General features: G+C 41.8%; 1 protein-coding gene across 3 annotated transcripts in view; it reads left to right on the forward strand.

The window, feature by feature from the left end:
• The first annotated feature begins 247 nt into the window (after window positions 1–247).
• The window catches only part of anos1b (anosmin 1b), a 46,830-nt gene continuing 23,257 nt past the window's right edge, over window positions 248–23,820 (forward strand). For 2 of the 3 annotated variants that reach the window (XM_040036022.1, XM_040036020.1), the window contains exons 1-2: window positions 248–590; window positions 13,460–13,507. In XM_040036022.1, coding sequence (XP_039891956.1) covers window positions 414–590; window positions 13,460–13,507 — 225 coding nt within the window. In that variant the 5' untranslated portion in view covers window positions 248–413. The remainder of the gene's footprint in view (window positions 591–13,459; window positions 13,508–23,820) is intronic. The other variant, XM_040036019.1, reaches the window with a different exon arrangement.

The raw sequence follows: 23,820 nt of genomic DNA on the forward strand, positions 1-23,820 counted from the left end.
GATGACGCTGAGGGTTGCTGGTCAATTTTATGAAAACAAATGATGCAAAAACTGTAAAATTAAATAGAAAAAATCGTAATGAAAGTGAAGAAGCGCGCACGCCAGTGGAAGCAGCGGTGGCGGCGATAGTAATTATTAATGCTTGTGCACGACGTTGCCGAGGATGATGACGGTATTTAGGATAATGAGGATGAAGAACGTTATAACTCCACGTGGCCGCACTTGTACCGGTGGTGGGAGTGTCCGCGGAGGCGCTCCACTCCCTACTCGCGCGCAGGCACGAGCGGCGCTCGGATGTTTTCATTCTGAATTTATAAGTCAGAGAGAGGAGGACGCCTTCGAAACAAGAGGAAACGAGAGGGAAAAACCTTTTTGTTGTTGTTGTGTATGTTTTTGTATTAGCTTCCGGTGTAATGTCAGTTCGTCGGGCCGGTTTGGTGCTGCTTTGCGCGATGTTGGCGGTGACTTGTGCTCGCAGGAGTTCGCCGGAGCAGGAGGATGTTCAGGAGAAAACGAACAGCGCCAGATGCACATCCAGGTGCCTCACTCTGCACATGACCCAGCTAACCGCTGCTTTCAGACACCTCCAGGTACGGACAAGCATTTTGCCCCAAATCCTTTGTTTTAGTGTGTTTTTCACCTGAGGGTCACCTTCCGCACGAGCACCGGTGTCATAGCCTACAAAACGCACGAGAAACCGTTGAATTAAACAGAGAAACATTTAATCCGGTCGGCTTGATGTGAAAACCCAGTCCAGTTGGTCTAATATGAGATAACGTACAAAAGTAAAATTATATATGTACTATGTTGAATGTTTACAATTACTGCTTGTTTTTGTTTGTTTGTTTGTTTGTTTGTTTGTTTGTTTTGGAGAGGGGGGGGGGGGTCCACCGCAGCGCTACCAGTCTTAATCAATATCGAGGTTTTGTTTGTGGTCACTTTACAATAACACAGTTTTATTATTTTGTCAAATATGTCACTTTATATATTCACATAAGCTCAGTCTAAACATTTTTCATTGGAACATATTGAACCAGTCCGTGCATTTGTTAATTATGCCTAAAAGAAGAAGGTGTGAACTTAAAATGTAAAATTATAACATGGACAGAATGATTTTTGCAGGTGATTTCCAGATGTAGTCTTAGCCACAAGTACTAATTCCACTCAGTGTGTCAGTTAGGACAGATCGTGATATTTGACTGTCTTGCTGTAGAAAATACACTATGCAGCCATTTCAAACGTGCAGTTTACAAGTTGTTAATAAATGTTGCCCTCCTGTCTTTTTCCCTCAGTGCTGTGTCGTTACAATGATTTTTGGATAAGCTAGGCCAAAAGAGAAAGGTGCAGTGCAGAGTAAAGCAGCTGAGTGCTGCACTATTAAGCAAAAACAGCAACAACCTTGTGATCTACACTTGAACTGTTGTTCTCCACGTGGTTTTCACAACACGTTGAAGTTCTGACCAAATGATGTTGATGTTGCTCAGATTGAAGTCGGCCCGTGTCAATACTCTAGTGGGGCAAAGGTAGGCCGAAAAAAACTTTGGTTATTGGTTTTTAATAGTTCACAAAATGGCTCATCTTGCAGGGATTGCTGTGCTGTGTACTGGAGCCTTTGTAGTGAGGAATGTGAGATTAACAGGGACATTAGGACGTTACCAAGTTCGAAAAGCCACTTATCGTTAACGGCTTCAACATGTGCATGCTGTGTAGTGGGTGGGAAAGTCATTAACCACAGAGTTCAGCCCCAATGGCTCTGAGGTGTGCAGACAAAAGTGTGTGTGTGTGTGTGTGTGTGTGTGTGTGGGTTTGCATATGCTCACATATAAAACCGAGGTTTGGTCTGGTCCTTGTCCATCCAGAAAAGACCCTCGCCACCTGTGCATTGAGTAATGAGGGTGGCCTCTGGATGACTTTACCATTTAGATGTTTGCATTTGTGTGTGTGTGTGTGTGTGGGTGGGTGTTCTAGAACAGAGGTGTGAGAAAGGGAACATTTGGTTTAAACTTTATGAACCAGTGTGCAAGAATCAAATGTGCAAATTCAGTGATTCAAATGAAACCAGGTGATTTTTCAGCACCAGCTTCTGAGTCGGGTGTTTGTGTCTTTTGCTTTGGTTTTATTACTTTCCCTAGTTTCATGAATTGTGTCAGGTTGTTTCTGATTTCTGTTCAGTTCATTTTTTCTGATATTATTGAAGCCTAGTTGTGCTGGTGCTCCAAGCTGTTTATATTTGATCCATTGTGTTTTGTAGCTTTGCATTTTTGTGGAATTCTGTTTAACTTTGATGTTGGATTTATTGTTCTTTGGACTTTAATCCCCTCAATAAATCACTTGCCTTTTATTCATTGACGTCTGACTCTTAGCATTTTGCATTTGGGTCCTCACGTCTTAATAATTCCAACATATCACAGAACAGCATAACATAGACCTGGTAGACATATTCCTCCCTGAATTTGAGGATTTCCAGTCTTTTCTCCTTATTCTATCAGTACAATGGTTGCTAGCTTGCTGCAAAAAGAAGAAAAGGGTTTTCTGAGGGTGTAGGTCTCAGTCTGTGGGTTCCAGGCGTCTCCTCTGCCCTTCAAAAAGCTTTCATACCTGTCAGTGGCTCCCTCACTGTTATTGGCCTCAAGGTTAGCCACCAAGCTCTTGGGGGGGGGGGCTCTTTGTCTCCTTTGTTACCAGCTGTCTGCCCGGCCTCGTTGTTGTCAGCCTCCTGCTCGGCCACCTGAATGGTTCTGGCTCTTGGAATCATTTTGTCCGGCTGCACAAAATTTGGTTCTTATAACTGATTAAAATAAAAATCTTTGGCTTTTTTAAATCATTTGAGGATGTTAGCTTGAGCTGTAGAAGACTTTGGTGTATACCAAAAGTATTAACCGGTTAGTTAAAATAATAATAATAAAGATTGTTGTTTAGGGCTGCCACGATTAGTCGACTAGTCACGATTACGTCGACTATCAAAATCGTCGACGACTGATTTAATAGTCGACGTGTCGTTTGAAGCTTTGTAAGATCACAAAAGACGCAGGAATAAGTAGCAGGATTTAAGAGTGTAATAATGGACTGAAACAGAAGATGGCAGCACTGCATGTACAAGGATGCCAGCTGCCGTTAAACCCCGAAGAAGAAGAAGCTGTGTCCCAGAATTCATAGCGCAGCCCAGCTCAGTTTCCAACAATGGCGGCAGCTAGTTAGCTTTTAATATTACTCTTATTATTCTTTCTGGGTCACAAAATAAACGTTTAACATATTTTCAGGCGAGAATGTAGCTGTGTAAACCTCAAATATCTGCTCAGTTTATCAAGACACCGCATATTTTCAAAAGCGCTCCGACGTTTTCGGAGACGTCTGTTACCCACTAGCTCGATAGCTAGCCGGGGGCTAGGCTCACTAGAGCCGTGAGAACACCGGACTCCCGGCAAATCATTTTCAAACCCACCGCCGTCTTTCGCTACTCAGCTTAAACATGATGTAAGTCACTTAGATAACTTAATGTTATTGTTTGGCTTTTTTCAGTGTTTTATTTGTTTCTGAGTAAATCGGTTTGGCTGAGATTAAAGTTATAGTTTTTACACAGCTGAATAAACATCAAGCAGACAGCTGATTATCAGAAGTGTGAGATGCTCGAGAATTTACTCCGGTGTCCTGTTATATTTTAGATAGCAAGGAGTTTATTAAACTTCACCGAAACAATCTGCAAATTTCATTAAAATTTAATAAACTATCATCTTGTCTTTATTTTTAGTTAGCACAGACCTTACACACTTAAAGCTGTAAGCTAATGATAGTTATATAAGAGCAGATGCTGCTGATGCAATAAGCTGTACGTTTTACATCCAATGGATGATGATCTGATTAGTCGACTAATCGCAAAAATAATTGCAGACTAGTCGACTATCAAAATAATCGTTTGTGGCAGCCCTATTGTTGTTGTTTGTTTCTGTTTCTAACATCTTTACAGTGAGGATTGACATTTTTTTTCTATTTTGACACATTTTGTAGAGTCTGTTTGATTAAAAATAAATGTGAGATTAATCAATAGTGCACTGATTTTATTGATTGATTCTTGATTTATTTATACACCAACACCAACTGGCTGTTATCTCCACATCCACCTTGCTAACTGAGCTTGCTAGCATCAACTTATAATTTAGCACGTTATACATTCGTCTAAATGCAGTCATCTCTGGCTCCAAAAAAACCCAGACGACACAAACTACATCCATCTTTTATATACAGACTGTGATTAGAAGAAATCGGAGAGGAAAAGGACGCAGAGCCTCAGTGGTTTTAAAAAGAGTCTGTGTGTTTAAACCAAAATAAAAAAGCACATCAAAATTCTGAGGAAACAAGGAAACAAATTTTCTTCTCAGCCACATCCTGGAGAGTTGCATCACTCCTCGAAACTATTATAGGACAGCTTAGAGAGCACACGGATTGATTGATGGGTAGGAGTATGTTAGAGCATTCATTCCCTCTAGAAAAAAGAAAAAAGCCTTTAGATAACAGTTCCAGCAACTACGACATCAGTAAAGACAAACCGAGCTTTACTCATCCTCCTCAGTCACCACACTCAGACACAAACACACACATTGCTTCCTCTGGCTTCATGTGGGTGAACTTTGTGTTTTTGGCTCTTTCTCAGTGTGTGTGTGTGTGTGTGTTTGTGTGGCTAGTGTGTAGCCACTAGAATTTGAGTCACCAGTTTTCTATTTACACCTCTCTTTATGCTGCGTCTCTGGGTTTTCCACTACTTTCCCTTGTATGGCGTAATAGTGTAATTATAGCTCTTTTGTGTGTGAGAGAGCACACTTAAATATATATATAAACATGTTGGTATGTTGTCATATTCCCAGATTCCTCCTTGATGTAAGCTCCTAAAATAAGTGAAAAACTCCCGTCTTGCCCGAAGAGGTGAATTATTTTACACATACGTAGTAGCTCAGATTAGCCCGTGTTCTTAGACGCTCACATGCTGTGGCGCTGATGCGTCGAGCCAGGGATAAGGGCCGGCGGTAGGTTAAACGAGCTCCCTGTGCATCCTTGTCTAAGTGTGCGCATGCGTGCATTTGTCTGTCCCGACTACGCTGCGGTAGGTAACTCTAATCGGCCCAAAGGTCGGTCAGCCAACCAGTCACGCTCTGAAAAAGACCAGAGACAACGGTCAGGTCAGGTTGCACGGAGACAGACGAGGAGATAAGGGCAGGTGGGCAGACTCGGTCAAGCGTGAAGATGGGCAGAGGGATGGAAAGACAGGAGAGCAGGCAAGCAGGTGTGACAGACGCAGGTGAAGACAGACAACTCGGTGAACTGATACGTAGGCTATAGAAGTAGACTGACATGCAGCGAGACAGGCATCCGGGTGAGCGACGGCAGGGAAACAAAGGCTTGTTTGATTCGCCTCAGAGATAAAACCAGTGCAGCTTTGTGACTGCCCTGTCATTTGATCAGTGCATAGATGGTGATAAAGTTATGGCAGTGTAAGAGCGACTCTCACCTGAAACCAGGACAAGAAATTCCAAAACAGTAAATCACAGCTGGAATGGCAAGGCTCTGAGGGCATGGCTTTGTTGCAGCTTTAGAAAGAAAGACTCTTTTGCCACATCTAGACTGTCGTGATATTTTATAGGTGCTACTTAAATCCTTTCCCCCCCTTGTTACTCCTTTCCATTGATAAGAAGATAAATGTCACACGTACATCTGGGACAAACAAAGAGCAAATACTTGCTTGGGTATGGCCTCACCTTGCAAGGCAACTGGAGTCTTGTGAGATTCACAAGATCACTTTTTAAAGACCATCCCCAGCTTGCCCGGCTTTGAAACTACGAGTTTACTACTCAGTAAGGTTGTAAATATCTGAAGAATCAACAGGTGGCACGCTGCCACAGTGCTCGACTGCAACTTTGCTTTTCCTGCTGGATGCTCTCCGTGGTTCATTAATCGAATTGGCTGTAATAGATCGTAACAGATGGATAGTTCTTCCAATAACCTGCCTTCTAAGGTGTGTTTCAGTGACAGGAACAATAACTTTCTAAAGTCTCCACAGAAACACACATGCACACCGTTATACTCCAAGTTCTTTTTTGCACATTGTGCACATTGTTGCACTTTGTTTTTGTTTTTTTCGTTGCAATTTTTGCACATTGCACTTTATGTTGTCCTGTGTTGATGGTCTGTTATATGTAGCACCATGTACTGTAACACTGCACATGGTTGGAATGACAATAAAGCCACTTGACTAGGGCTGCCACAAACAATTATTTTGATAGTCGACTAGTCTGCGATTATTTTTGCGATTAGTCGATTAATCAGATCATCATCCATTGGACGTAAAACGTACAGCTTATTGCACCAGCAGCATCTGCTCTTATATAACTATCATTAGCTTACAGCTTTAAGTGTTTAAGATCTGTGCTAACTAAAAATAAAGACAAGATGATAGTTTATTAAATTTGACTTATATATCATGTTTAACCTGATATGCGAAGGACGGCGGTGGGTATGAAAACGATTTGCCGGGAGTCCGCTGTTCTCACGGCTCTAGTGAGCCTGTAACCCCGGCTAGCTATCGAGCTAGTGGGTAACAGACGTCTCCGAAAACGTCGGAGCGCTTTTGAAAATATGTGGTGTCTTGATAAACTGAGCAGATATTTGAGGTTTACACAGCTACATTCTCGCCTGAAAATATGTTAAACGTTTATTTTGTGACCCAGAAAGAATAATAAGAGTAATATTAAAACTAACTAGCTGCCGCCATTGTTGGAAACTGAGCTGGGCTGCGCTATGAATTCTGGGATACAGCTGTTTTCTTCTTCGGGTTTAACGGCAGCTGGCATCCTTGTACCTGCAGTGCTGCCATCTTCTGTTTCAGTTCCGTTATTACACTCTTAAATCCTGCTACTTATTCCTGCGTCTTTTGTGATCTTACAAAGCTTCAAACGACGCGTCGACTATTAAATCAGTCGTCGACGATTTTGATAGTCGACGTAATCGTGACTAGTCGACTAATCGTGGCAGCCCTACACTTGACTTGACTAGACTTGACACAGGTTGGCAGACAGTTGGTTTTCTTTGTTTTTACGCTCTTTGCGCTAACTCACTGGCGAGCTTCCTAGTTTGAATACTGTCAGTCTTCTCGTCTAAACCCCAGTTTCTGATGGAAGGAGAAGGAGAAAGCTTTAAGATTTGGGAACGTAATAAAATCCCCTTTGTTTTGACGCTTGTTGTTTACAGGATGTAGGGCACCACGAACTCGAAGGTGGACACAACAATGAGTCATGGGGCTTCTGTCGGGAAGCTTTCGGACCTCAAGGCTGTTCTTTTGGGAAGAACTTTATATTGTGTTGAGTGGACGTTAGTCATGATATATTCATCACACAAACAAGCCGTACACCATCACCGCGTTTGCTTCTGGTCATCTGGGTGTGATTAGCAGAGTTAATGCCTGATGTTAAAGAGACTTTCTACTGCACCTCACCACAAGCGCTGACCACAGCACACACCCACACACACACTTTCTCCTCCTCTGTCTCTCCTGCACACACTTTTGTTTTTTTTTTAATCACTGCATCTGGCAGAAGTGTGATTTATATCTCTCTCCCCTTCAAACACTGACGGGTGTGTGCAGCTGCGTGCGTGCACGCTGACCGTGCACGCGTCGTCGTGTTTTATTTTAAAGGCTAATATCAGGTTGTTTTTCCTTCAGCAAAGATCAGCAGCAGTCAGAACCATGTGGAAGTCCTTTAGCGCTGTTTCCTACTCCGAGGGTCAGTCTTGTGCTTCTGATGGGTCTCTCGTGACAGATTTTTCTTGCGGATCCCAGAACTGAAAGAAAGTTTAAGACCCAACAAGTGGAAAAACTTAAGATCACTTTTTTTGTCTTTTATTTTATTGTAATATATATATATATATATATATATATATATATATATATATATATACATATTTTTAGCATGGTTTCTTGTTGTAGGACTTCATTAAAAAAAGCAGGTGGAGGCCTTTTTGTGAAGTCTGTATCTTTATTTTACAATATTCTGTCTTGATGGATTTGTTGTGTTGAATGTTGGCTTTTCATTTATAAAATATCCTTGAAGAAGAAACTTTAGCCAGATGAACAGCATCCTGTTTCACAACACTCCCCATCCTTTCCAGTCTCCTCCTATTAACTAATATTTATTTCCACATTTCACCTTCTTTTGACTGTCTCTTTATTCTTTTCAGTGTCCTCCCTCTCTCTTACTTCCTCTCAGTCGCCCACATCCAGCTTCTTTTCTCCTTTTCTAGTCATCTCATGCAAGTCCACCTCCTCTTTCTCTCTCAGACTTTTTTTTAACATGTGCAGCTGTTTTGCCGCAGACACACATACATACACTTACCAAGACCCTATGAAACCTCACTCTGACCACCGTTTAATGGCCATACGGCACACAGACCCATCTAAACTGGCTTAATTGGCTCTGACAGCAAATATGTCCCATGAAATCGACTTGGGATTAGCTCATATATGTGTGCATCCATATGTGTGAGTGTAGACTACAGAAGGCTCTAAAGTGGATTGACTGACACTGGAAGGATGTTATGGCATGAAGAAGACAGGAAAAAGAACGATAGCGTGAAAAAGATTGAGAGCGAGGATGAAGATGTGAGGCCAGCAGGGGGGAACACGGCTTTATATCTCCTCTGTGAAAATCTGGAGATACTTAGCTGTCCTCGGTACTTTCGCTGGAAGATCTATAGTTTATCATCGGTGTCATTTTTAAGTCCTCTCCTGTCATTTTTACAGGAGTTGGCAGAAATGCAGAGACTTGGAAAGGCAGTGAGTCCAAACGAAACACAGAAGGAGTGACAGTGTGACCAAAAGAGGCTAATCCCCCGCTTCCGTAATCCCTCTGATGGTGCATGAATGTTCAAACAACCCTGCTTAAGGATCTATAAGCGGCACAAAGCAGCGTGATGTTGACAAAAACATAAAACTTTGGACTACCTATATACCTACATCAAATACTTCGTAGCAACCGATATCCATCCATGGTGTGTGTTTGCTAAGAAAACAGCACAAACTTGACAGATTTGCACTTGATTTATCATTTTGTTCCACTGTTCAGAAATCACACGGGGAGAAATGGAGAGTTCATACTTACAGCAGCTTTAATAGACCAGATAACAGCGCTCTCTCTCTCACCCATACTCTTGTCATTATTAGGTTCTTGCTAAAAGCTAGCCTAATACCCAAAAGTTCATATAAATTCATCTGGCAGCTTCGGAAAGAGCTTCTGGGAAATGTGAAGAACGAAAGCCAAAAGTATTAAAAGTGGTAAATTATACAACCCATCAGAAAGTACTCCTAGCAGCAGGTAGCAGCACTGAACATCACCAACTGATTGCACTAATGGATATCTGAGTTGCTTTTTGGGTACGTGGTAGCATAACAGCTCGGACTCATCGAGCAAAAATGTTTCACAGAGTAAGATTTAATATTGGCCAGTAAAATTCACACAAACAAACCCTCCCAGTAGACTGCCTTGTGAAGTGCATGTAGTATTTCTGCGAGGGCACATAAGGGTTTTCCTGTTTTGTTTTTGAATGGAAGCATATTTTCTTACACTTCAATGATACACCTCAATGTTGCAACGCTGAATTTATGCAGAAATAGATATTTAGCCGTCCTATGTTCTTCAGTGTAGATTCAGAGTGTGCACTCCCTTTTGTTTCATCGTCATTCAGCTGCATCTCCCTGTGCCCGGTTCTTCCTGATAAAAGGGAGTTCTTCCACCCCACCATCGGATTGCGGAGGTTTTCTCTCTCTTACAATACGAAACGCCTCGAGGCGGCTGTTGCTGTAAATCAATTGTTGCCATCTAAATAAATTTAACTTGAGTGTAAAAGTGAACCTGGCTAAACTTCCAGGCTCACATTCAGTTTGTGTTTTCAAGCAGAATCAGTCTGAGATGTTATCTTGAAAAGTTGTAATGTTGAGAGACTGAAGAAGAAGCTACTATAAGATGTGTATCCATAGCAACAGGGTTTTTGTACTGCAGACAGTATTAGCAAGCTTAGAAGTCAGCAGAGGAGGGAAGTGTTTCTCTCCGTGTCTCTATGCGGTACCATGACACCGGTTCCTTCGTTTCTGCCTCATCTGTTCTTCTCTGCATTTATTGTTCCCCACAGACTTGTTGCTAATCTATTCATTGGGGTTTACACAATTACTGTAATGTGCTACTGCTTCCGCCTTCCTTCTCTCTTCTGTGCCGTTTAAAGGCTGGTGTGCAGCAGCATTATCACTTTAAACCTCCAGCACAGGTTACTATTAAGCCAAGGGTGTCTGCCCCGTCATTAGTCATTTAGTGATCACGGAGGTATAATGTCAGAGGTCAGGAATACCTCTTTTTTTTTAGATACTTATAGATACTGGGAAACCTTGAAGCTTTGCTCAAGCTTAGCTCAAAATCTTCATTTCAATCTTATTCATTGTGTCTTTTTCTTGAAAGCTGACCAATTCTTCACTCCTGCCAACAGCTGGACAAGTGAGGCAGTAAGCAGCTGTAGCAGTGCACGGCGTGAGAGTATGAGAGGAATGAGGCAAACAAAATTTATGTTGAATTTGGGGCTCTAATCATTTTCACACATACACTCAATGGACGGTCTCTTTAGAAATCTGAGGTGACTTGCGGTTTGTTGGTTTTGGAGATGTAAAACAAGAATCTGGAGCTGTGTTCCCCGTCTTATAGTCAGCATTTAACTGTCTGACAGGCCTGTCTGAACACTTTATTTCAAAGTCTGTCTCAGGTTTAAGACCTTCATCACCCATGACTGATCTAGTGGCAGTAATTTCTTCACTTCCAGGCTTAGTGCTTGCACAAGTCACCCTCCATCCATCGATAACAATGTGCATCCGTTCTGAGCGTTACAAGCGAAAGCGTCAGTTCAGCATCTTCGGTACCGTGAAATCCCTTAACTCCTAATCTCTAACCTTTAACCCCAGCACTGTCACCTTAACTATAACCCCATAGCCCTCATAATACCAGAAGAACAAATGCTAACCTAAAACCCTGAAAAGGGTGTGTGTGTGTGTGTGTTTGTGCAAAGAGTTGAGCTGGTTCAGGCTAAATACAGCTCACTCAGGAGAGGGTTTAAGAGTTGTTAAGGGGGCTTATCCAACACACACTAGAGGCTCAGTCTTTCTCTCTGAAGGCATAGCCACATAACAACAGGCAGTTACACACAAGTATTATAATAGTTGTTTTGAAGGTGCACAAAGGCTTCATGATTTTTCTGATGATGACAAAGCATTTCAGAGGGAAGGGCCGCCTGTTGTGCCAAAACTGACTATCCTGCCAAAGGAAGCTCAAAACAGCTGGTAGAAATTGCTATTTAAAGGCATCAAAATGACTCAAAATCCTCGAATTATTGCAGAAAAGCCAAATGAAAACTTAATAGTTTGTTTTTACGCCAGTTTAAGGGCTCAAAAGGGGGTCTGTGAGTAGTTACAGCCACACTGTGAAACAGCCACACTGTGTTCATGGATAATAGTTCTCCACGTTCAATCCAAAGTACCGTATTTTCCGCACTATAAGGCGCACTTAAAATCCTTTAATTTTCTCAAAAATTGACAGTGCGCCTTATAATCCGGTGCGCCTTATGTATGAATTCTGGTTGTGCTCACTGACCTCGAACCGATTTTATGAGGTACACGGCGCTCAAAAATCCGTCAAAAATGTTTTAGTACGACTTTGGTAAGCTACGAAGCCGCACCGCTTGATGGATTGTCGGCTACCGTAGTCAGAAGCCTGGCGGAGTAATCTATTCACTTCAATTCAATTCAATTTTATTTTTCTAGCGCCAAATCACAACAACAGTCGCCTCAAGGCGCTTTATATTGTACAGGTAGATCCTACAATAATAGATACCAAGAAAAACCCAACAATCATATGAACCCCTATGAGCAGCACTTTGACGACAGTGGGAAGGAAAAACTCCCTTTTAACAGGAAGAAACCTCTGACTGAACCAGGCTCAGGGAGGGGCGGGGCCATCTGCTGCGACCCCAATCTGGGTCCAAAACTCCGTCTGCTTCAGGTTCCAAAGTCAAATGATCACTGCAGCATCACTAAGAGTTAAAAACTGTCTAAATTCTTTCATGTTTAATAAAATGATCAGCGTTGCTGCTTTACCAGGTGTAACAATTAAGTTTAACGTCCAGGCATCCATGAAAACAGAATTTAACGGAGTTAGAAGTAAGCAGGAAGTTAGCTCGCTAGCTTCCACTTAAACATGATGTAGCATGTTCTGACTGAGAGATTTCTGAAAAATTCAAACGTGTACAGCTCTGCTATCACTTCCAACATAAATGAAAACAGAAAACTAAACAGCAGTGATGTTTGTAGGGTTCCTGAAGTTGGGCTAGCTGGTATATAATGATGTGCTACGTGATCGCTAGCAACACAGCTATGTTAGCATAACATAAACACAGTGAAGCTGGAGGATGAACGCTTACTTTTTTCCACTCGATAAAAGTTAACGTGAGGGTTGCATGCAATCGCATGGCAGGATGCTGTAAACGGACCAAACTTTAGTCAGGAGAACAACTGAGATAATCCATCCACAACACGAGGTTAGTCATTAATATACTGCAACAACACGGGAATAGAGCAGCTGCAGAGAATTCAACATTAATGAATCGATAGTACGGAAGTGGAGGAGCAAGAAGAATGAGTTGAGTAAGTTTAACTTGTCTGACTGTTCCGCTTAATGTGTCTTATAATCCGGTGCGCCTTATGTACGAAAACAGACCCGTTCATCGACAGTGCGCATTAAAATACGGTATGATGGAAGACTGGCAGCCCGCCCAGTGTGTACGTAGCCTCTCGCCTATTCTTATGAATTTATAGAAGTGTCATTGCATGAATGATACAAAATAAATAGATTCATTAGTTCAGTATAGTTGTTGTCTAGACGGTGCACAGAGTCAAATAAGGGAAAACTCTGTGTGATAAGGGTGGGTTGGTTTGGTTGATCTTTATTTTTGTCCGTGTGGTCATGACATGTCGGATACCGCTGTCATATTGGTTACAGCAGCCGTGTTTACCGGTGGTCTTGACTCACTCAGCAATGAAGAGTGCAACACTCACACTTACAGATGCACACATAACCATACATCTCGCTGAGTGACGTTGTCCCTGTCTGGTTCTGCAGCCGCAAACCTAAAATGTTTAGTCATTTTTCACCCAGAGGATAATTACCTAAATAAGAGAAAGGTGGAGTGTGTGTCTGGTCGCATGGCTGGTTATGTAATTTTGTCAGTGACCTTTTAAGCAACAATATTTTGCTTTCTGTCTCCTTGTGCGTTATGCAGTAGTCACGCATAAAGGGATTGAATGTGGGGAAGGAAACACGTCACGATTTATTTTTCTCTGTCTGTGTTTGTTCTAATCCTTCCTCATCCTCTCTGTTCTTTTCAGAGTGACCAAGTTCTGGTTTGGTGTGAAAACCACAGACGCTGTGCTCAGGTAAATACTACACACACTCACAAGCTTGAGCTATGACATCATACCAATTTGTTAATTTGGTCCAAGATTTACCAGGAACATTAAGCATATAACCAACCCCTCATTGTCCCGCTACCTCAGACATCAAGAAACAGTCCTAACCCCTAAACAAAATAGGAGCGAATGCCCAGGTTCGTCTTCTTTTAGCAGCATACCCTGCGCAGTGTCCAAAGCTATAGCCTGCCAAAAAAACCTTCCTTGAAAATTACCTACACATTGTGTTGACACACACCAAATCATCTACAATGGAGCACAACTGATTCCTCAGCAGATCTTATCTATCTGCCTGTTTTTGAGCGGTATCTGCCTTTATAATGGTCGATAAATGAAAATTAAAAAGTAAAGAAGAGACAGGAGAAACATCCTTCAACCCTGTTATCAGTGTTGATGTTGCATAGTTTGTCCACCAGAGGGCAGTCTGCACGTATCTGTTCACAACTTGTGTTTAAAACATCGCAAACACAAAAACCAGCTAATCCGAGCCGAGTTGGGCAGCGTGGAAATGAGTAAATGAATAACTTCACATAACAAATGTTAATGGAGGTCTGTTTATGTTTTGCGTATCAGAAAGAAAAAAAATGATTGAATATAATATATCTTTTCTAAATATCAGCCGTAGAAATCCTGTATCAGTCGGATTCTGTTAATCAGAAGGTAATAGTAAAGTTTATTTAACTTTCTCAAAGTGGGACTGCAGTAGCTAGTTGCTGTAGCTAGCTGCTGTACCAACTAGCTACAGCAACTAGCTAGTGCTAGTTGCCACTAGCCACTGCTAATAGCAACAGTTTAGTTACAGTTTTCTTGTGATAGCATAAAAGTACAAATGCAAATGATGGCATTTATTAAAGTCTATGGAGATTCTGCAGGGCCGTAAATCAACTTCACCTGCATAAAACTCTGGCTCCAGAGTTAGCAGTGAGGACCAGTTAATTGAAAAAAGTAATTAATTACTAATTACTGATTACCTCTCCATTAAGTAATCCCATTACTCTACTGATTACTTATTTTCAAAAGTAATTAGTTACTTATTAGTGATTACTTCCCCAAGAAAGTAATCCTGTTACTTTATTGATTGCTTATTTTCAAAAGTAATTTTGTTACTTTTTAAAAACATGCTACCCAAACTGAACACGTAATAAAGCAACAGACCTTTCAGCCCAACTGTAATTTTTTTCTCCATAATCCATTATATAAAACTGAATCATATGAAAAAGTCTCTTTTTAAAACTTGTTTTATTAATTTTAATCTTTTAACTTTATATATCAAGCAGAAATTAAATTATATGCAACAGTCTTTGACTTGAAGAAATGTGTTTAACATTTAAACCTATTTTCTGCATATTCCAGCATCTAAAATAAAATCATTTTTTGTGTTTACACTCACTCTTTCAAATAGATGCAAGTAAAACACAGCAACATGTCAGTGAATGTCACATTCCTGTGGCAGCGTGCTCGCTGCTCGCTCAGAGCTGAAGTTTAATTTTTCGCTGTAGAAAGAAGTTTTCTTCCCACGCAGAGTGTGCAGTGGACACTAATGCTTTTGTCGCTTTTTACAGAATCAAACTCAAAGTATTCTGAGTACTTCCAAGCTTTAAACGCTGCACGGTTGTACTCTCTCCATCACTCCATATTATCCACTGTTGATCTGCACACGTCTGTTGCTGCCACGAACGTCGTACACTCTCAAAATCAAAATCACACTTTAGTAGCGCAGTAACGTTGCACGCTTATAGGAAAGTAACAGTAATCTAATTTTTTTTTTTGCAATGCTAATCCCTTACTTTACTCCTTACCTGAAAAAAGTACTGCGTTGCTGCCCATCTCTGGTGAGGACCGCAGAGTCAAACCAAAGACAAAAATGTAAAAAAGATCAGAGGAAGTGAAATCTTTGCACTAGTTGTACTAAATGCGTTTGGCACAGATTTGCCTCCTGTCACATGATTAAAGCAGCCTTTTAAACTCAACACATGCATGCTTGTGGCTGTGTTACTGAATATCGTTTTTCAGCATATTATCTCGGTTTGATTAGCTGGCACATTTAAAACATTGGAAGCGTCAATTGAAAATGAGCAGAAAAATATGCACACGTGTTTTTTGTCCTCGGTGTGTACAAGAGCATACTGTAAACTATCCTGAGTCTGTAGCAACAAACTTGATTGTGCAACTGCACGTTAGAAGGCCAAGTGTCTCATAGTGGCCCACCTCAAAATGAAAAGGAACTTGGTGAGAGTGTCCCTATCCATTCACTCTCCTGTGGAGTCTTTAAGCCTCCACATTGCTTTCGTAATAGCACAGGTTGTGTTTTCATTTCAAATAATGTTCTCCTCTGTATCCCATTATCCATCCTCCATGGAGTAAAAATTAACGTGCTTATTCACTTTACACTGTCAGTAGGCTCAGGGTCTGTGTGTGTGTGTGTGTGTGTGTGTGTGCAAACATGCACGTGTGGTAATTCATTGTTTGGTTCAGGAAGCGTTTCCGTGCCCGGTATTTTTAGCTGCCAGTCTGTCCGCTCTACAGCAGTGTTTCCCATCGTAGTCTTATAGCAGGCCAACACACAAGACTGAAACTAGTTCTCCACTGCTTGGATGTTAATAATCATGTTTTAAATGTGTAAATACTAAATGCTAAAAACCTAAATCCAGGGAAATGCACAGCACTGTGCAAAAGTCCTGAGCAACCAGCCAGCAGCAGCCAGACTTCTCCAGGTTTTCTGAGATCTTTCAAAGTTCTTCTTTGAACTTTGGCTGCTTTATTGTTCATTTTCAGTGGAGTGGTTTTGTTTGTTTCACCCGTGAATCATTCAAGCATGTTGTTTAAGTACGTTGTTACTAGCAGTTTATCACAAAACACATAATTTGTAATTTCTTTTGTTGAAACTATGAAAAATACCAAAATATAACGCAAAAAGCAAAAAGATTCCTTAAGAGCCAAAACCTGACATATCTCAGCACCGTGTGTAGTGTGTCAAATAATAGTGCAGAGTGTCCTTAAAGAAATTTAGGAAACTGGACAAGTGGAGGACAAAAGAATAAGTGGGAGGCCTGAAAACTTTATCTAAAGCTGATGAACGGTATCTGAAAGTCATGTCCTTAAGAAATAGGAAAGAATCCAGCAAAGACCTGACACCGAACCTGAGAGATGCATCTGGAACTTCAGTTGATCTATCTGCAATTCGCCAAAACCTCATCAGAAATGGTCTCAGTGGAAGGGTGGCTGTCAAGAAGCCATTCTTAAGGAAGTGAAACAGGGGGAAAAGGCTGCGGTATGCCAAATTACACAAGAACTGGACTAAAACTCAGTGGCAGCAGTGGATATGGAGCGATGAATCCAAATTTGAAGGAGGAGGTGTGGAGAGAGGTAGAACAGCCAGTGTCTACAGCCTTTAGTGAAACACGGGGGAGGCTCTGTCAGGATTTGGGGCATTTTTCAGCCGGTGGTGTTGGTGATCTTCTCGAAATTTAGGGGAACTGTGAATGCAGGAACGTATTGTTGGATTTTGATGCACCGTGCAAAACCATCTGGACAGTTTCTTTGACAGTGGTCACTGCAGTAGAAACGTTTGTGCAGTGCTCTCTTAGAAAAGTGTACTATAAGGACGGTACAAAGATAATGATTCTTTGCTATAAGTAACAAAACATGAAAAATGTCCTTCAAATAACCTTCCATCACGACCTTTTACTCACTGACCGTAACTCACTCTCGACTTCTCGAAAGACTCTAACTTTTTATTGATGCGTTTTCTGAACTCCTCGTTCGAGTTCAGACAAATCGAAAAGCCTCAACCCAGCTGGAAGCACACCTGAGCAGTATTTCACTTCTTACGACATTTCCAAGCTTTGCTACAAATTCACAAGACAGTTGGATAATGGAAAAGGTACAAACAGGCACAGCGAGAGGCCTTTTCTGTATAGCGTGTATTTCAGTCGAGTGTGTACGCGTTTGTAATGGGGTCAGTGGGGGTTAGTGTCAACAGCAGCCAAGAGCCCCCACTGAAAGCTCAACCACCAGACCGTTGCAGGGGATACCACGCTGAGCGAAACATCAACTTTCAACTACACTTACCCCCGCCGTCACCTCAAACAAAAAAACACAAACAGATATTGTTCCTTTGACCTGCCCACACTAATCCCTCCCTTTGTCTCGACTTCTCCAGTTCTTCCCAGTTTGCTGCTTCTACAAAGAAACATCCTATCGTTTCAGAAAATATGAAACAGAAGTTTAAAGCCACGTCTTTGTGTTTTGCTGTTGTACACGTGTGAATACCGGCACGGCATTGCGCTGTAATCGAGGTCCGGCGGCAGTCTCTCAAACTGGCCGGCGGAGGTCGACGCAGTTTTCCTCTCAGACAGCGTGATACTGCACAGACGTGCACCGTGTCTCTTCTTGCTTGTTTGAATTGCAAAGTTATTAATTCTTACTGTTTTACAGCCTGTTGAAAGTGGATACAGCCCAATTTGTAAAAGTCACCGCAGTAGGCCAAGCAAAATAAATTAGAGCAGAAAAGCACATATCCTAGTCCTCTGCCGTAATTGCCAAGATTAATCAAAATAACGAATTGCATAGCGAAAGAAGTCCAGCAGTGTTTAATGCTCTCAAGGTGTGCGTATTTGCTAACTGGATGTTTGAGAGATGTTCAGACTTTGCTGCTTTTTATTGATTATGCACCCGGGGAGCGTTGCACGCTGCACAGTTTACGTCTTGTTGTTTCACAGGTTTTTGCTAAAAATGAAGAGAACTCTAGTCTGCTCTATTCTGGTTTGATGTTTAACCCCTGATCATGATAACGGGTTACTGTGAGATACAGAAAGACAGATAAGGATCGCTGAGAGTGATTTGGTCACACCAGAGACTCCAGTCGCTGTAATGTGAGACGGTCTCTATTATTGTTCTCGCTGAAACGTCTCAGCAACATTCAATATATCCACATGACTCTGGGGATAATCTGACTTCTCCTCAGAAAAGGTTGCAACAATGCAGTACTGTTTATTTTTAATAACGTACGTTCAGGATACATATATATATCTATATCTACACACATACTGAAAAATCACAGTGAGCCCGACAAAGTCCTTTCCTCTAAAAAAAGAGCAGAAACATATAAAAATGGTTTCTTTCACTTTACAAGTATGTAGGTTTCAAAATCTCAGCAGGTATTTGCTGTCAACTTGACTGTGGCGTTTATGACACATCACGAAGGCGATAAAACATACTCATGAGCACGTGCAGTATGTGTCTTGATGCATGCTCAGTCATCCAGGTAAGTAAATCCCAAAACGTTGATTCTCCGGTGTTGCTTCAACAGCTGCTCTTGTAGAAGTAAGCAGCTACCACACATGTGAGGTTTTGTCTTGGTTGAGTGCTGCAGTTACTGCTCGTACAGTTAGCTTTTGTGGGCAGAAGTAAATTCTCAATGCATCCACACAGACACAACCTTCTTGATTGAAAGCTGCAGTTAAATGAAACCTGATCTTAAAAGCCAGCATCATGTGTGCCTTCAGAAACTGCTTTTTGTCCAAAGACACGCATGAATTGATGATCCCAAATTGGCTGTAGGTCGTAGTGTCTCTGTGATGTCCCTGGGATAGGCTGGTGACCTGTTCACAGTGCACCCTGCCCCCTGGGATGGAGCGCGGCTCCCCCACGACCCTAAATTGGATAAGTAGTGAAGAAAACAGACAGATGGACACTGTTAGGATTTGTACTCTGCGCTGGATAAACTATGTGATGTTACACTGATCTGAAATGTTCTTATTAACCAAAAGCAGTTATAGCCAAAATATAAGCTGACATTAGCTGATACTGTAAAACCGAATCGGTCACGTTTCTATATTCAGCTGCGGTCTAGATCATTTCACTCTGAGAGAAAAAAGAATGAGAAACTCAGAAGGGAGGAAGTAGCAGGGAGTCCACTGGTCGTTAGCCGTTGATCTGTTGAAGGAAAAACATGCCTCTGAATGTCTGATTTCAGGCGCTTTCTCTCGGGAACTACATTTTCTTGTGCTTATAAACCCAATTTTAGGGTTATTAGGTAGGCAAATCTAACAACAATGACTCAGTCTTAACCTTCGACGTTCGACCGGAGGATCTCATAAAGCCTTTTGGCAGTGTAGCATGCTCAGTAACTTTTGATGGAGACTTTTATGGAACAATTTGTCTCCCTTCAGCTGCTTTTTCACTCCCTAATGCAAAGCTGAGCAAAGATGGACTTACTGACATTCAGCATATGTAACACAGTCTATCTGCTCACGCAGCATACTCCCATCCATAGGAGTGGGTGCTTGTCTTTTGCACAGTACTCTATATTTCTCAGAAGTTGTAGCTCCGGTGAGCTGAGGCCTTTTTACACAACAAACACAAAGGAATAAAAAAATGTGATGAAACAAGATCACGGGTAAAGGAACGCACCTCTGTAGAGCTTCATATATATCTGTGTGTTGCATACGTCTCTCTGTCGGAGACAAACACCAACCAGGCGGATGCTGCCATAACACACATGGTTTGTGTCACACCGTCAGTGCGCTCTCTTTCATGGGAGCTCACAAAAACTAAACTACAGCCCTCACTCAATTCCTCTATCTTTCTATTTCCTCCTTTTATCTCTCACTTCTCACGCACACACACACACACACACAAATGTTGGGTATTCATATCTTGTCTAGCCCCTTACCCCCAAATGAAACCCTGTCACTAAAACCACATTTTGAGTCTCCAAAATGCCTTCAAACTTGTTGGGACCAGGATTTTGGTCCCCATAAGTATAGTAAGCTTCCAATTTTTGGGCCCCACAAAGATATGAGTACACACTCACACACACACACATACATATTGCAGATGTAGTAATGTGTACCAGGTGTTTAAGACAGTAGGATGTCTAACAATAAACAGATCTGGTGAGGAACAAAGGAGCTCATTTATATTGTGATCATCCCATCATTCTTCCCATCTAATTTATTGCTCTGAATTTACATGACTTTACTGCAGTAGGTCTGTGTATCTATCTATCTATCTATCTATCTATCTATCTATCTATCTATCTATCTATCTATCTATCTATCTATCTATCTATCTATCTATCTATCTATCTATCTATCTATCTATCTATCTATCTATCTATCTATCTATCTATCTATCATAAGAGCTGTGGCAGATTTACATTTGTGTACTTGTTCCGTACTCCAGCATCTCCTGGTGTTTCCTAAAGCAATTCTCCCGGTCAGGTGGGATTTGTAGAGACTCCAGTACATTGCAGAGCATTCGTGAAAAATTGTAGACACATTGCAGAATTCACATTCGCTCCATTAACTGCCATGTACCCACAGATTTGAGTAAGAGCTATCAGTCTGTCGCTGTCCGGACCAGATGAGGTGCCCTTCCCTTCCATCACGTCCTTTAAGTTTCATATTCTCCCCCCTGCAACCCGGAGACTTCCAGAGAACACTGCAGGATGGGTTATACGTGTCATGGGAATCATGCCACCGAATTGCTAGCTGGCATCATATCTGGAGCCTTTCTGTGTGAAGTTTGCACCTTCTCCATGTCCAAAGACACAAGTTAATGCATGCATGTTAGATTGACTGGCAAATCCAAACGGGCTGTGTGTGAACATAAACGGTCGTCCTCTCTGTGTTAGCTCTACCTGTCCGAGGACTATGGGAAAGGGTTCACTTATCAAATAGTTGACTCCACGGTCCAGTCTGCAGCACTCTTCCTTTCTCCTCCTTAGAGTTTAGAGGAGATCCTTCTGTCTTGCTTAATTTGGAAGTGCAACAGCTGCAAACAACAGCTTATATAAGCCTCCATGTCCTTTCCTGGCAACATTTTGATATTCAGCTCTTTTCCACTTTTCCCACAGTCATTTCCAATCACCCATCCTGGCTGTGCCAACACGTCAAATAGCTGTCAAGTCGAGAGTTGCTGGTTGGTACATATATAACATGTACTTGGCTAAAAGAGTTAACTCTATCAAGCTGTCAAATTAAATAGTTTAACCACCACCAGGCACCAAACACGTGAGTGTTATTGTCCATACTTTATTTGTTAGTCCAGCATCTGTTCATTGGGAAAAAGCAAAGAGAGGGTTAGGGAATGGGAAAAGGGAGGAAGTTCTGGTAGTATTCAGTCAGAGGTCCTTTGCGGGCACATGTGCTTCGAGAGGTGAAGAAGTTAAACACTAAACTAACTACAAGCATTCGTCTTTTTTCGCTCCTATGCTTCATACCAGTCTCTTCCCGTTTCTCTATCATCTTTCTTGCAGCCCTTTCCCTCCTCCCACAAGCTGCCGTCTTAAGTTAGCTCTCATTGTTTTGCATGTTTTTCCAAAAGTCTGGAAAAAGTCTAACATGCTTTTCAATGGGATTTTTGGAATTTGTTCCACTGCTTTTCACTCAAATGCCACAAAGCCCGTAGTGTGCGTGCACATGTGTGCATGCACGTGTCAGTATTTAGATAATAAAGAAAGAATCCTCCTGTCTTCTGAAGTGATTTGCAGACTTTCATTTGACAATACACCTTTAACCTGATGACAGACAAGTTATTATGTGTCTTAGCAAGGTTTGTCATTAAGAGGGCCGAGTCTAGCACAGGTAAGCTTTGCTGGAAATCAGCTTGGTTACTTTCAGGTGAAAACTTCAAGAGGGTGCTATTTTTTACCTGGAAAAAAGCCTTCAAGTTCCTAAAATAGCTGATGATTGAAGGTGATGCAAACTGATGGCGCTTTAATGTCTTTAACAGGATAAAGATACAAAGCACTCTCTCTCTTTTGCACTGGGGATTCAGTATAGCTCCGTTAAACACATTTACATATTTATTTATAAATTATAGAGTTCATATCAACTTTAATTTAAAACTGTGTAAACGGTCAACTAAATCACCCAAATTCTATTCACACTGTAAAGCAATGTGAACAATCAAATGAGGGCATCCAGTTTTGCGTTGGGATGAGTCTTGCTGCTGTGGTTTCGGGTCCACGTGTCCCCTTAGAAGTCTAGAGTGATAAAACATTTCTAATGATGGATGTGGCGTCCTCCAGGATAACAGTTCCCCCATCCACAGGACGTGAAGACTCACCGAGTGGTTTGATGAATATGAATATGCTGTGACTCATACACTGTGGACTCTGAACCCAGCTGAAAGCCTATGAGAAGCTGTGGAAGATTTAAGATGGTGCTCTCCACCTCCATCAACTGAAAAGCAAATGAAGGAAATATTTGGGGAGAACGGTGCAGAAGGAGAGTCAACGCCAGGTTGCACTGAATCACTTTGTGTTGTTTTTTCCTTGAGTTAGTCACCTGTGTCTTTGTACCGCAGGTTACAGCGAGCTAAGTAAACTCTGAAGAGCCGATGACAGGATGAGCACATAAATAAGCAGCAGCAGTTTTCCACGTTGCCTCCCCTGCACTAGTGCCTGTGTGCAGAGTGAGCACATCTGGTGGCTGTCTTTCTTTTCTCTGTCACTCTCGCCCTCCTTTTTTTTCTGGACCTGCTTCGCTGTTTGTCTTTCATCTCCACTCTCCTTTTCAACTGACACTCACTTCTCCCCCTCCTCCGAAACCACATCTCTCCCATTTCCTCTCCACCCTCTTGCCGAGTGCGGCTGTCATCCCTCTATTGTGGCAGGTGAGGCCGTAAAACAGCGGGCGAGACCGGAGGAGGGCCGAGAGACGAGGTGTATGCGTGTGTGATTAATTATTACAGAGATATGTGAAGAGCTCCTCTGCAAACTATGCGCACACATGGACACCTAGACAGTCATTAATCTTGGCTTTGTTACAGCGTGTTGCTGTGTTAAACAGTAACATCGCTGACCTCTGACCTGAGCTGCGTCTGCTGCGTTCTCTCTCTCACACGTAACTCATCATGTGGCCTTCAAGTCCTACAGTGTCCCTTTGCCTTCCAGCTCCTCTTATACAAATACAGTGGATGCATGTTTCAGTGATTTATTACATTTAAGGAATATTTGAGTGTGTAAGGTGTGTAGCTCCTTCATGCCACACGTTTCCAGCTTCGGTCCATTAGTCTCTGAGTCCTGTGCCTGGTTTTCATACATGGATTTAATTGTGGGATTTTTTTAGCTTCGGATCTTCGTTGTGGATCTTATGTCATGGATTTGAGTCTTGATTTATCTTTCGTGTTGCAGATCTTCTAGTAATGTGTTTTGGTTCAAGTCTTTTTTTTACTTTTCACTCCTTCTTTGCACTTTTAGCTTCCTCTTGTTTTTCTGTTAGTACCGATTTTATTGTCCCTGTTGTCATGTCTGATGTGATGCTTCTTAT

The sequence above is a fragment of the Simochromis diagramma genome, unplaced genomic scaffold (genome assembly GCF_900408965.1).
Source record: "Simochromis diagramma unplaced genomic scaffold, fSimDia1.1 OVJJ01000816.1, whole genome shotgun sequence".
NCBI lineage: Eukaryota > Metazoa > Chordata > Actinopteri > Cichliformes > Cichlidae > Simochromis > Simochromis diagramma.